At 36.3% G+C, this 15773-nt stretch overlaps 1 protein-coding gene across 1 annotated transcript in view; it reads right to left on the bottom strand.

Moving 5' to 3' along the window:
• Positions 1-15773, bottom strand: part of RTF1 (RTF1 homolog, Paf1/RNA polymerase II complex component) — a 44467-nt gene that overhangs the window by 21513 nt on the left and 7181 nt on the right. The window contains exons 2-6 of the mRNA XM_070757225.1: positions 9828-9938; positions 7776-7923; positions 5671-5872; positions 2315-2435; positions 98-209 (exon numbers count right to left, since the gene is read on the bottom strand). Of these exons, the coding sequence (XP_070613326.1) occupies positions 98-209; positions 2315-2435; positions 5671-5872; positions 7776-7923; positions 9828-9938 (694 nt within the window). The remainder of the gene's footprint in view (positions 1-97; positions 210-2314; positions 2436-5670; positions 5873-7775; positions 7924-9827; positions 9939-15773) is intronic.

Genomic DNA, 15773 nt, shown 5'->3' with positions numbered 1-15773 from the left:
AATATATATAAAGAATTAGTAGGGAGCTCAGTAGACTCTACAGTGTATGGTTTATGTTCACCCTATCTTTAACTAAACAATATATGATTGCACTTACCTGTTCTGTTCTTCCTCTTCTCCCTTTCTGCTTTTAGTTCTTCCATGGCTTGGGATTTCTTATCCAATTTTTCATCCCGTTTTGACCGTCTCTCTTTATTATGTGACATCACCTATAGAAACATATAATTCCAACTATCTTAAAAAGTATTTGGTTAGATTTTACCAAGGGATAAGTCTTAGCAGTAGTATTTTAGCTATTGGTATTATTAGGCAAAAATCTTTAATTATTATTAAGCAAAATTATTAAGCAAAAATCTTTATTATTTTTCCATACTTCTGTCAATTTGTTTCATTCTAGCTCCTAACTCTTATGCTATTTATTTGATCTTTTGATTTTATTTGTCTGTACAGTGTTAGCAATTTTATTGCAGTTTAAAATGCAGGTTATTTGAAGAATAGGAAATAAAACATATTTTTGCTCTTGGTAAAAGGGGGTTTATTTAAATTTTATTAATTAGTTTAATAAATATCCAGGCAGGGCTGCTGCAGTTCCTCGGCCATCCGTTTACTACTGCCGCTTCTCACAATTGAGTGGATTTTAATACTGTATTATTTTTCAGCATCGGTTGGCAAATAATTTTGATTTCGTAGACAGCTGAAATGGTCTTAGGGAACCCCAAGGGGCAGTGATGGCAAACCTTTTTGGGTTCATCTGCCAAAAGGGTGTGTGTGGGTGTGCTAGCATGAGTGCACATGCCCACACACACCCGCCACACACACATATGACCCCCCCCCCAATGCTGCACCCTACGCATGCGCACAGGCCTTTCTGAAGCCTAGTAGGTGGAAAGAAATGCCCAAACGGGCAAACTGGAATTTTGGGGAAATGCATTTCTGGTTTGCCTATTGTGCTATTTTTTGCACTCAGGAAGTTTTGCGCATCAGGAACTTTTCTTGAACCCTCCAGAGTACAAAAAAAATGGCAAACTGGATGTGTGCTTTTCTGAACTTCTAGTTTGTCCGTTGGGGGATAATTTTTTTGCCTCCAGGACTTCAAGAAAGCTTCTCTGAATCATCCGGAGGATGAATCGGCCTTTCCCAAGGCTGAAAATCAGCTGGCACACTGGAGCTGAAACACAAAGCCACACATGCCCTCCAATATGGCTCCTTGCGCCACCTGTGACATACATGCCATAGATTCGCCATCATGGCCCTAGGGTCTTTGGATCACACTTTGATTGACTAACTGGGGGGGGGGGAGACATAAAACAGAGAGGAAGGGGAAGGACTTTATGCAAGGTTTTGTTCCTGTACCACAGGATACAATTCATTATGAAACCTTTGCTTTTGCTGCAACAGGCAAAGAACAGTTAAACTATCACAATTAGTGTTATGAAAGGCTGCTATATAAATAAGATCAGAATATTTTATGACATTAAAATACTTGGTCACAGTGTTAGCAAAAACTTCAGAAGAGAAGGATTTAGGGGTAGTGATTTCTGACAGTCTCAAAATGGGTGAGCAGTGTGGTCGGGCAATAGGAAAAGCAAGTAGGATGCTTGGCTGCATAGCTAGAAGTATAACAAGCACGAAGAGGGAGATTGTGATCCCCTTATATAGAGCGCTGGTGAGACCACATTTGGAATACTGTGTTCAGTTCTGGAGACCTCACCTACAAAAAGATATTGACAAAATTGAACGGGTCCAAAGATGGGCGACAAGAATGGTGGAAGGTCTTAAGCATAAAACGTATCAGGAAAGATTTAATGAACTCAATCTGTATAGTCTGGAGAACAGAAGGAAAAAGGGGGGACATGATCGAAACATTTAAATATGTTAAAGGGTTAAATAAGGTTCAGGAGGGAAGTGTTTTTAATAGGAAAGTGAACACAAGAACAAGGGAACACAATCTGAAGTTAGTTGGGGGAAAGATCAAAGGCAACATGAGAAAATATTATTTTACTGAAAGAGTAGTAGATCCTTGGAACAAACTTCCAGCAGACGTGGTTGGTAAATCCACAGTAACTGGATTTAAACATGCCTGGGATAAACATATATCCATCCTAAGATAAAATACAGGAAATAGTATAAGGGCAGACTAGATGGACCATGAGGTCTTTTTCTGCCGTCAGTCTTCTATGTTTCTATGTTTCTTGGTTACAGCATTATGGACTAAATATTTATCCAGTGTGGTTAGATGAATGGTAATTTAAGTAATCTTACAAAGTCGCTCTTTTTTATTTTTTTAATAAAGCGTGATTTGTATGTGTCTTACCTGGGATTCCTGAATCTGTGTGAGCTTTTTCTTTTCCTGTTCCTCTTCCTGCCTTTTCCTTTTCTTTTTCTCTTTCTTTTCTTTCTTTTTTGCTGTCTTTAACTTTTTCTTTATTTCAAACCTGGTTTAATCAAAGGAAAAAATATGTAGGAGTCTCCCATAAATTCAGGAATGAGCAAACTGGTAAACTGAATTCAAACTTCATGTAAGGTATTTTATTTTATTTCTAAAAGGCATGAAATGATTAAATCTTTTGTAACAACAGGAGTTACAGGACTGCAACATGAGTCGCATACAAATTTACTCAATCAATAACAGTTGCAGTAAATGAGATTTTTGAAATCTAAACTATGCAAATTATTGACACTATTAATTACTTAATAGCTTAATTCTAAAATAGAAACAAATATGTAAAATTGTGAGACATAATACTTTTTTAGAAGGAGCATAGCTTTTGTTATAAATAATGTTCATATATTTTATTTATTTACAAATTTATTTATATTTCTATAGCAACTCCGGGCAGGATATAGTAAAAACATTTGGGGGGAAAAACTCCCAAAAGAAAAGCAATGTTTAAAAGAGAAATATACAGAACCTGCCACTCACTTTAGTTCAAGGCCTGGGGAAACGGCCATATTTTTAGAGCTTTTTTGAACAGGTGGGTGTCATATGTATCTTGAAAATGTCAGGCGCGGACCTGTGGAGAATCTGCCCACTCTCTTCTTCACTACCCAGTTTAATGGCAAGAAACCAAGAGAGCCTATCGACTGTTGGGAATAGACTGGATTTTTGGTTTCCTGTAATCATGGCAGTTGGATCCTAGTAATCTGTTGTGAGTTGTTGTATATGCAACATATATTTCTTACAATAAAGAAATATAGATTTGTAAGTGCTTTTACCTTTGGAGGTTATTTTGGTATTATTAAGCAAAAATCTTTATTATTTTTCTATACTTCTGTCAATTTGTTTCATTCTAGCTCCCAGCCCTTATGCTTTTCAATTGATCTTTTGATTTTATTTGTCTGTACAGTATTAGCAATTTTATTGCAGTTTAAAATGCAGGTTATTTGAAGAACAGGAAATCAAACATATTTTTGCTGTTGGTAAAAGGGAGTTTATTTAAATTTTATTAATTAGTTTAATAAATATCCTGCTTTTCCTCCAGGAGCTCAAAGTGACATATAATTTTTCTTTAAAAATAAAATAACATTTCTAAAAAAAATCCTTCATGGTTATATCATTATCTATAAACAGCAAAATATTACAATAAACTGCATTATATAATTTAAACAATTAAACCTAATCTGCTCTACAAAGTTATAAACAGTGATCCCCCGATCATTGCGAGGGTTCCGTTCCAGGACCCCTCACAATGATCGGTTTTTCGCGAAGTAGCGCTGCGGAAGTAAAAACACCATCTGCGCATGCGCAGATGGTGTTTTTACTTCCGCCGCAGCAGCGAGGAGCCGAAGATTGGGGTTTCCCCACCGCCCACGCAAACTCCTTTGTAGAGCAGATTAGATTTAATTGTTTAAATTGTTTAAATTGTTTAAATGTTATTTTATTTTTAAAGAAAAATTATATGTCACTTTGAGCTCCTGGAGGAAAAGCAGGATATTTATTAAACTAATTAATAAAATTTAAATAAACTCCCTTTTACCAACAGCAAAAATATGTTTGACTTCCTGTTCTTCAAATAACCTGCATTTTAAACTGCAATAAAATTGCTAATACTGTACAGACAAATAAAATCAAAAGATCAATTGAAAAGCATAAGGGCTGGGAGCTAGAATGAAACAAATTGACAGAAGTATAGAAAAATAATAAAGATTTTTGCTTAATAATACCAAAATAACCTCCAAAGGTAAAAGCACTTACAAATCTATATTTCTTTATTGTAAGAAATATATGTTGCATATACAACAACTCACAACAGATTACAGTACTAGGATCCAACTGCCATGATTACAGGAAACCAAAAATCCAGTCTATTCCCAACAGTCGATAGGCTCTCTTGGTTTCTTGCCATTAAAATGGGTAGTGAAGAAGAGAGTGGGCAGATTCTCCACAGGTCCGCGCCTGACATTTTCAAGATACATATGACACCCACCTGTTCAAAAAAGCTCTAAAAATATGGCCGTTTCCCCAGGCCTTGAACTAAAGTGAGTGGCAGGTTCTGTATGTTTCTCTTTTAAACATTGCTTTTCTAGGATGGCGAAAAGTGACTACAGTACCACTATATAAAGTGTTCTGAGTATGGAGACAGACAGGAACAGATCGAGAAGATCCCTGGAAAATATAAGTTCCAATAAAAGTGCTCCAAGCTGGGAGATAGTGTAACAGTAACAGCACCTAGCAGCAGGGAGAAAGTGGGCACAAAACAGCACAGAATTCAGCGGTAGTGATATGGGATGGGGGATGAGGAAAACAAGGTAGGTCACACAGGTTGATCAGACCTGTGAATTCAATTGTGAATGGTGACTAAGGGACAGCTAAGGAAGATGGATCTTGGGAAAATTATTGGGTGAACTACAGCATATCAACCATGAAGAGGGGTAGGGGTAAAGGTACTACATACACCAGCCTTTCCCTTCTTTATACCCATCCATACTTGCTTTGGCTGAAACCGCATCCACTTTGGATGGAACATGACACACCTAGGACAGTGTGGCTGAATCCATGCATGGAGCAAAAACCACATTTCTCATGTTATGTAAACCTCTAATTATACCCTATTATTTCTATCATGATCAAGTAATAATTCCCTCTTTGTGGGGGAAATCTTAACCATGGATCAATAAAACCGCTCGGCTGGTTCCAGGCTATCACAAGGGCGATTTTATAGCTCTGAGGTTGTCAGCCAAAGGACAGACAGCGGCTAAGCCGCAACTCATCACTGCTCTCCACCCAGTGATTGAGATGACTAGGAAATCAGCTGGGAGCAATATTCACTCACAATTTCTCAAACTGCGATTCTCTCTTGATGACAGGAGAGATCTTCAAAAATGGGAACTGAACACATGCGTCCTTTCATGCCAAAGGACTGAGTCAAAAGAGGGGGAACTGAGGCAACAGGGCAGATATATAAAAAATCAGACTCAGTCCTGAGTGGCGGAAGTGATGGTGTCTTCCCATTCTTGGAAGTTACCTCCACCCACTATGGAGAAGGTACAGATAGCATCTTACACTTTAATGGATTCCTTATGCATCTGCAATCCTTCTATGGCTATGCTTGTTTTTCAGAGGCAAAACCAAACACTAACCAGAAACCAATTTGCTGACATTTTGTTTAAAAAGTCCAAAATGAATGTTGCAGAAATACAGAAATATGAAATGGCTTCACAAAAACTCACCTTTTCTTCAAAACTTCTCTCTTCTCTATCCGATTAAACAACTCCTGTTCTCTTTCTTTTTCTGTCATCTGTTCTAGACGAGCCCTATCTTCGTCATCACCCATAAAATCCTCTCCATAGCCATCAGTAAACTCATCTTCAGATGAAGTTTCAGAGTCTGAGCTACTACAAGAGCCATTGCTTTCGGAGTCAGACACTTCTCCTGGGGGGGGGGGGGGGGAACCCAGAGAGAATCATTTACTGGGAGGCAATCGAGGAACTCATAATTATGAAATGCTCATAACCATTTCTTCTTACTCATGCATCTTCATCCTGCCTCTGCATATAGAATCCATACATCCATACATTTGGATTCTAAGCTTTTCAGGCAAATGCTACTATTTAAGCTCTTTTAGAAAACAATACATAGAATAATAATAGAATGCCTCACATGCTGGTGAGGAAGTCAGCATGTATCATTGATATATCTTGAAAGATAATAAACTTAATACATCCTTATTAGTGGTTGCTGAACTGTGATTACTTGATTAACTGGATGCCTATGGAGATTCTCATTCATGCAGATCATGGTTGTCCCAAAGGTGCTTTTTCAAGAGGCAACTGGACTTTGTTGTTTTTCTTTGAAGGCATTTTGCCAAAACAGGACCCGCAGAGGGTTTGGGAAGCCTCCAGAGTGCTCCTAGGGAGCAGGGAGGGCAAAAATGGACACACGGAGGCCAAAAACTATTTATTTCTCGTTTTTCCTCTTCTAAATCTATGTGCGTCTTATATTCTGGTGCATCTTATAGTCCAAAAATGCAGTAATATAAAAATTGTACTCTAAAGGACATTACAGGTATGATATGCAATATAGAAATTCTTGTTTGCATGTAGCTATAGGAATATAGCTAATAAGAATGGGTTCGAGATATAAAAAATATAGGTAAACATTGCTTAACTAATCTCCTGTTTAATAACCATTTGAAGTTACAACATTGTTTTATAACCAGCCCTCACCTTTACAACCCTTGTAGCATCCCCATGGTCATATGATCACCATTTGGACACTTCAGACTTGATAGGCATTTACAACTGTTGCACCCCATGATTGTGCCATAGCCATTTGTAACTGTCATAGCTAACAAGCAGTCACAAAGAAACTTTTGGCAATAAAATTGCAGGTTTCATTTAATGACTGTATATGATTCATTTAACAGCCTTGGCAGAAATGAAGTTATATATTGGGGTTTCTTGTTTTTTAGACTTTTTAAGTGTATTATTGTTATTTTAGATTCTAACTATTAGATTTGTCAATGTATATTATTTTTATCATTGCTGTGAGCCGCCCCGAGTCTACGGAGAGGGACGGCATACAAATCTAATAAATAATAATAATAATAATAATAATAATAACTCCACTGCATCACATTTTATTTAATGACCACATTGCTTAGAAATAGACATGTCAATCCCAACTGTGGTTATTAAACAAGAGCTTCCCATGTGAATAGAAAATACTTAGAATTGACTTTGAAAATAAAACTAATTATCTTTTGAATAAAGACATAAAGCACTTTTCCTCTGTCCTCTTTATATTCAAGTCTGAAAAGAGCTATCAAATTTTGGTGTATCAACCTGGCCCATTGTTAATAAATTATCTAGAACTATAGTGTTTTAACTATGTTTTCTAGGAATCCAAGGGTTCCACGGGAATCGTCTAGGCGTACACTATGACATTTCTATTTATTCTGTAATTAAATGTATTATTGTAACATTAATGTTAACATTTTATTCAAATAAAATGTATTAATGGATTTTCACTGATTATTCATACTGAGAAGGATTCCTTGGACAACTGAAATTTGAAGACCATTGAACTAGAGAGAGAAAAATCTATACTCTAATCTCAAAAGAACATGGCTTCTGGTGATACCCTGAATCTCAAACTAACTTACCACACTTAAAGCAAACTTTTATTTGAACCCAACCTATATTGTTATGGATCAATGGACTGTATAATCCAAGGAAATTGGACTGACTTACTGATGGGTAAATAGGTACATTCAGCCCATATATAAATTCCTCCCATCACTAATACGCTCAATCTTTGTTGTTGTTGTTGTTACCTTCTTCTGGTGCTGAACTCTCTGGAGAGGTATCTTTATCAGAACTGCCTGATGAAGCTGCTTTGTTCATCTGTTTCTTCATGGCTACCTTCTTCTCTACTTTTGCAGCTTTTCCTTTCTTTTTGTTTTTAGAACCCCCTACTGTCCACTGTAGCATAAAAGGAAAGATGGGAGTTATGAGACAAGACTGAAGTTTCTTCAAAAGATTTAATAATAATAATAACAGCAGAGTTGGAAGGGACCTTCGAGGTCTTCTAGTCCAACCCCCTGCTTAGGCAAGAAACCGTACGCTACTTCAGACAGATGGTTATCCAACATCTGCTTAAAAACTTCCAGTGTTGGGGCATTGACAAATTCTGGAGGCAGGCTGTTCCACTAATCAACCATTCTGACTGTCAGGAAATTTTCTTCTTAGCTCTAAGTTACTTCTCACCTTGTTTAGTTTCCACCCATTGCTTTTTGTTCTACCCTCATTGTGCTTTGGAGAATAGGTTGACCCCTTCTTCTTTGTGGCAACCCCTGAGATGTTGGAACACTGCTATCATGTCTCCCCTGGTCCTTCTTTTCATTAAATTAGCCATGCCCAGTTCCTGCAACTGTTCTTCATATGTTTTAGCCTCCAATCCCTTAATCATTTTTGTTGGGCTTCTCTGCACTTTTTCTAGAACCTCAATATCTTTTTTGCAACTTGGCGACCAAAACTGAATGCAGTATTCCAAGTGTGGCCTTACCTAGGCCTTATAAATAGTGATGGGCGAACCCAACAGTGTTCAGGTTCGGCAGGTTCGGATGAACTTTACGCAAAATTCATCCGAACCTGAACCAAACCCGAACAGGGAATCCCTCCCACGAAGAGATTCCGGGGGCGTAGCTTTGACGTCACCGACAGGTTGCTAAGGACGCCAAGGTGATAACTTCCTGGATTCCATGGCATAAACATGTTTATTTTTACGTGAAGACCTCCCTTTGAAGGAGCTGGGGAATCCCTCCCACGAAGAGATTCCGGGGGCGGAGCTTTGATGTCACCGGCAGGTTGCTAAGGACGCCAAGGTGATCACTTCCTGGATTCCATGGAATCCAGGAAGTTATCACCTTGGCGTCCTTAGCAATCTGCCGGTGACGTTAAAGCTCCGAACTCCAAACATGACCCTGAACTTTGAAAAAATTTCGGGTTCGTGTTCAGCATACCAAACACCACAAAATTCAGTATGGACCCGAATTGTGCGGGTTCGGTTCGCCCATCACTATTTATAAAATGGTATTAACAAAGTGGTATTATAAAGTGGTATTATTTCATGAAGCTAAACATACAGAAATTTGGGTTTTAATGCAAATAATAAAATAGCTATGAACAAAATTTAATTTGATGAGTTAAGAAAATCATACCTATAAAATAAAAATAATATTGCATAATAACTTTATACAAATGAAAAGCAGAATTGAGAGTTTTACTTTTTAGAAAAGCAAATTAAGAACTGAGTAAGTTTTTATAAATGGGAAAACAGCTTCATTGAGATACAACACTAAACCACTGCTTACTACTGTTTATTGCTATAAAAGCAAAAGCAATTGCCTCACTGGAGTTGGGAAACTCCTCTAGAACCTGAATTATTATCAATTTAGCATGTCATTCAAAACATTTAACTACAGGTACTAAAGTGAAAAGCCGACTTTATTAATTGCAGTTTGCCAACAACATTACATATTTTCTTAACCATTTCTCTTCAATAAATACATTTCAGATGAAAATTATATTTACATTGGAGATAATAGGGTTGAACTTCCTGATAAGTCAGATAATCAATCTTTGCATATTGGAGTTTTCCTTTAAGATATCTTTGTTTTAAGAACAACCGTTTTGAGATACTTTTTCCATAGGAATCAAGGGAATATTAGCTGTTTTCCATACACTATCACAAAGCCATGCAGTTATCAAGTGTATCTAGCCTTCACAAATGCGTTTCATATTTAATGTGAATAATCTCAGCAACAGAACTGAACTAATTCACGTTGCTCACTTAAAATCCAATTTACAGTTAAACACAAACTAACCTCAATATCACTATCCGAAGTCTCAGAGTCTGAAGATGCTGTAGGCTTGCTAGCAGGTGCTTCCTTTTCTTCAGAATCACCTCGTTTCCGCTTGGCCAATGATAAGAGCTCCTGGAAGAAAACAAATACAGAGTTCCTTAAGCATGAACTCTCTCCAAAATTGAAGAGAAAGAATTTCCACTCAAATCTCCCATCTGAATCCTAACAGAATAGTAAATAGGATGCTTAAAGGAATGCTTAAAATTCTTTAAAATAAAATGTCATGCTAAGGGCTGCCATACAAGCCAAAATGAAAAATGTACATAGGAAGTGTCCTTCCTATTAAACTCCTACTCCTTCAAATTTCTTTCTGAATAAAGTTTTTGGGAGCCTGGCTTTTTTTAGTTAATTGGGGGGGGGGGGGGTTTCTTATTTTCAGTATTCCATTTTTATGTTTTGATTCTTATTAAGTAAGATTGCTCACCGGTTTCACACAATATTGGAACAAAGGAAGGCAGAACTGAAGTACTAATATTTTGCCACAACTTGGTACCATAGTGAAAACCATTTTTCTTTTAAAAATTTGAACTTAAAACTGTTATCGGCAAAGCATTTACAGATATTCAAAAATGTATTATAGCAATAGCACTTTGACTTATATGGGGGAACTGAGATATCTTTCCCAGGCCTATATAGTTTATGTATGGTATGTTGTGTGCATGTTTTTTAAATTATGGATTTTTAACTTTGTAATATTAGATTTGTATTGTACATTGTTTTCTATTGCTGCTGTGAGCCGCCCCGAGTCTGCGGAGAGGGGCGGCATACAAATTTAAATAATAATAATAATAATAATAATAATAATAATAATAATAATATATAAAATTCTTTAGTGCTTTACAGTACTCTGGGTAATTTAGAGTCAGCATATTGCCCCCAACAATCTGGATCCTCATTTTACCGACATCAGAAGGATGGAAGGCTAAATCAGCCTTGAGCTAGTCAGTATCAACCTCTGGAATCAACTCCCCCCCCCCCCCCCCCGGAGATTAGAACTGCTCCCACCCTCCTTGTCTTCTGTAAACTACTTAAGACCCACCTATACCGCCAGGCATGGGGGATTTGAGACACCTTCCCCCAGGCTTATTATAATTTATGTTTGGTATGTATGTGCTGTTTGGTTTTTAATTATGATTGGGTTTTTAGTTTTTTTTAAATATTAGATTTGTGCCAGATTGTTTTTATCGTTGTTGTGAGCCGCCCCGAGTCTTCGGAGAGGGGCGGCATACAAATCTAATAAATTATTATTATTATTATTATTATTATTATTATTATCATCACACTACTAGCTGTGGGTAGATAGTCTGCAATACTACACACTAAGCAGTGCGCCATCAGGGTTCTTACATAATTTAACTGAGTATTTGGTATTGGTATCATAACAACTAAAGATTAATATTTTGACAAAACAAAGAGTTAATTTCAAGATTACACAAGTAATGAGAATTCCCTTTTTTCATCCATGCAATTTTTAAAAATTCTTTGGAAAAAGTCACTAAGCTTCTGGATAGGAGAGGAAGGCATATGCAGAAAGTTATGGTCATAGGAAAAAGTAAGTACACATCATTGAAATTCTTAACTTTTTAACAACACGTTAACATATCTTGATCTTCATTTCAGTGCTATTGATAAAGAGAATGATAAAACAAATGTTATACCTTCATTTACATGAAATCATTTGCATAATCTAAATAAACATAAGTGCAAATTTCACATTTGGAAAAAAAATAAGTCCATCCCCATGTTTATCACTACCTCAAATAACTGAACTTAGAATCAGGTGCCCCAGATCAGGATGCAAATGATTGTAAATCAATATGGGAGGAAGAGAATATGAATATGGGAATATGGGAGGAAGGACATCTTAGCAAGTTTAACTTGAGATTAGAATGCAAATAGCTGGAGGGGATGTGGCCAACATTGCAGAGGTACAGTTGTCCCCTGCCCTCGGTAGGGAACTCTGAATTCCAGCTGTTTGCAGACCTGGAACTGATCAGAACTAGATCAGATCTGTCCTGGAGGGGCAGTAGAGAAGAGAGGCACCAGTCGGTGGTCTGGGTGGGCTTGCAAATCCCCTAGGGAGCTGGCACCAGCCTCTTCTCCAGCAGCTGAGGAAGACGCCATTAGCTGGGACGGCCATGATTCGACTGATTGAATGGAGAGATCGTGGATTGCCTGGATGACAAGATGTAAGGATTTGTTCTGGAGAGAACTGAAGAAGTGTTGAAGCTGTTGAGTGTCTGGCCGTTTAACCATTAAAAGAAGAAATTTAAAACTTAAAAGGAAACAAAAGAGGCTTCAAAATGGAGTGAGCTACTATCTAGCAATTTGAAATACCATAGAGAGAATTAAAGGAGCAGGACTAAAAGCCCAAATTTGAGGATGTCTTTATAACTGACTTGTGCAAGTTAAAGTGACTGAAAAATATGAAGAATCTGAAGAAAATATTTTATAAACGCTAAGTGGATTTAAAATACAGAGACATTTTTTTAAAAAAATGTTTTGTTATATTGGGAATTGACAACGTCATGTGCTGGTTAACAGAAAATACTGCAACAGATTGTGGAAGCATGAATTTGCTGACAGCTGGAGACTGACCTTGACTAGAAGATATCTAGGAGTTTGAAATAACTTAAAAGCAGTGTGTATCCTGCTATTGTGTTGATGGCACAATGTTTTGGTAACATGAGAAGAGGATTTTGAATTGGACTGGATTGAAACACAAAGAGTCTATATGGACTCGAGTGTCAAATAAAAAATTGTGAACTTTGTGAATTGTGAACTTGACAATATGGAGGTGCGCATTTATGAAGAATTAACTGGGATGTTAAAATACATTTATGAAAATATTTAAAAATATCTTGGAAATCAGAGGTGGAAAGAAAACAGAAATGAAGCTGATTATAAAGAACATTCAGAATTAACAATGTTGGGAAATGAAATGAAAATGAAGAAAATGAAGAACGACAAGACTACAAAATGAAAAGAGAACTGAAAATTTTAAAAAACCAGATTGATGGTTACACTGGGATTTACAGAGATAAGAAAAATGAAAAGGGGATTGAAAATAAAAACAGACTGATGATTACACTGGGATTTACAATTATAAGAAAAAAGTAAAAGGGGAGTATTAGTATCAGAGGAAGCAATTTAAAAATGGAGGGGGTAATAGGGAGAAGAGACTAGGAGGAATTGAGAATAGATCTATACAAATAATATATTCAAAAGGAAGAAAAGGAACTTGGGAAAAAAGAAGTTATTTGTAAAAAAACAAAAGAAAGAAAGAAAAAGTAAAGAGAAGGAGTTGAGAGGGAAAAAATTTACAAGAAATTGAATTTTTGAGAGATTGAGAGAGAATAAATGATTGACGATGGAATGTCATTTTTTTTTAGAATTACTGTTTTATATTTTAATTGTGTTGACAATATTAGTAGTGTATTAGTTTGTATAATTAATCAGCATACTTCTTTAGTTAAAAGGTTTTTATAGGTTAATAATCTATAAAATAAGTGTAACCCCAAAATTTCATTTTATGACTTGGAGATAACACACACACACACCAACCATAGTGCCAAAGTGCATGGGACTACCATTTAAAAAAAGATGTACAGATTCAATCCACAGTAGTTCTGCCAGGAGGAAAGCTATGGTACAGTATCCAAAACAAACATCAGTGGGTGAGTAAAGCTGCTTATGAACACTTAGGAAAAGACTAAGACTTCTGGAACACTGCTCTGGACAGGCAAGGCAAAGAGAGAGTAATTTGGCCATAGTACCAGAAGGCATTTTTGGCAAAAATCAAAGATAAAATTTTACTAGAAGAACCTGACACCAATTGTAAAAGTGCAGTGCTGAAAAATATGGCTTGGGGCTTTGGGATACTTGAGATTGCTTTTCATTTTCAAACTTCTTATTGTAATTTTAAGTCTTTTAGAAGGTCTGAATTTATAAACAATTCACAATAAACTGAAGTGCATTCATTTGATATGATTTAGAACCTGCACTCTTTGAATAAGATTATGGTACAATTCTTACTAAAGCTTTTGTTACTGAAACACAAACATTGGGGGGAGGAATCACTCAACTTTAAAATTCTGTTAAACAACAAACCACAGATGCAGTAAGAGTGTTGAAAGGAAATAAAATTGTTCAAGGTGAAATGGCTTGTATACATTTTTTTATATGTATGATATTTAAACATCTGTCACAGAACTAGTAACCCACACATAATTGATAAAAACAAATTATTTAGTGGAGTTCCTCTGACAGTAGGAGAAAAGAGTATTAAAGATTTTTTTTCCTTTTCCTAAGTGTTCTCCTGGGCTAAAAACATTTTTCAACTTGGAAGTTACAAATAGACTGGGACCAGATAAAAGTAGCTTAAAAAGTAGTCTTTTTATTATACTGTATATAAGACATGATTTTAAGAGATATGGCTGCCTTTGGCTCCGATGGTGGTGGTGAAGAGTTTCTGCGTGGAACCTTTAGTACAACCCTTCTGGTGTATTTTCTCAATTTTATTTTAAAAGGTAATTATACTGCATTTCCCCCAAATCTTTATTATTATTTTCCTTGAGTATCTTTTTCATTATGTGGAGGGGGAATTTGGGAGAAAAACATGTTGCTCTTTAATTACAGAAATCTATTTATCTATCATCTATCAAGCATCTATCTATCTATCTATCTATCTATCTATCTATCTATCTATCTATCTATCTATCTATCTATCTATCTACTGTATCCGTCTGTCTATCTAATCATCTATCTATCTATCTATCTATCTATCTATCTATCTATCTATCTATCTACTGTATCCGTCTGTCTATCTAATCATCTATGTATCTATGTATCTATGTATCTATGTATCTATGTATCTATGTATCTATGTATCTATGTATCTATCTATCTATCTATCTATCTATCTATCTAATCATCTATCTATCTATCCATCTATGCATCCATCTATGCGTCCATCCATCCATCCATCCATCTATCTAATCATCTATCTATCTATCTATCTATCTATCTATCTATCTATCTATCTATCTATCTATCTATCTATCTAATCATCTATCTGCCCATCCTTTAGAGCTGTTCATCCTTAAGTGTTGCAGCTAGTGATTAAAATGCAGTACTTCAGGCAAACCCACTGGTCATTCCAGGAATTTGATTCCGAGCAGCTCAAGGTTGACACAGCCGTCCAGCCTTCCAACAATTTGGGTAAAATGAGAATCCAGATTATTGGGGGCAACATGCTGATTCTTGGAACCACTTAGAGAGGGCTGTAAAGCTCTGTGAAGTGATGTATGTCTAAATGCTATTGCTATCTGTCTGCCTGTCTGTCTGTCCCAAGGTCATGCAATCACCTTTTAAGCTCTTCTGACAAAGAAAGTCATTGTGGAAGCTAGATAACTTAACCACAGAGTCATTAACTTATCAACTGCAATTATAGGCTTAGCAATTGAAGCAAGACAGGTCATAAAATGGGGCAAAATTCACTTAATAAATGTCTCACTTAACAAGAAACTTTGGTCTCAATTGTGGTCGGAAGATGAGAATTAACTGTATATAGTACTGCAGTTGCACAGAATGATCAATATTTTATCTTCCATTCTAAGAGAATTACAGACTATACACCTGTCCTGAAAGTGGGTTTTTTTTCCTTACAGAAACCCACGTTCTGCCAAAATCCTATTTAGAATATGGCTTGTGCAAATATTTATGCAGAAAACCCAAACTTTACTCTGAGAGTCTCTCGCTATAGCCATTAACTGTCTTCTGTGACAATTCAATTATGCTCTCTCACCTGCAAATGAATGCAAAGTTATCCCCAAAATATTCAAAATGTCTGACTTCAGATGAGTATTTATGGCAAAGTAGATGTCCCTGAAAGATGTGAGGGTTGTT

The sequence above is a fragment of the Erythrolamprus reginae genome, chromosome 1 (assembly GCF_031021105.1).
Source record: "Erythrolamprus reginae isolate rEryReg1 chromosome 1, rEryReg1.hap1, whole genome shotgun sequence".
Classification (NCBI taxonomy): Eukaryota; Metazoa; Chordata; class Lepidosauria; order Squamata; family Dipsadidae; genus Erythrolamprus; species Erythrolamprus reginae.
This window is presented reverse-complemented; position numbering and strand designations above follow the sequence as displayed.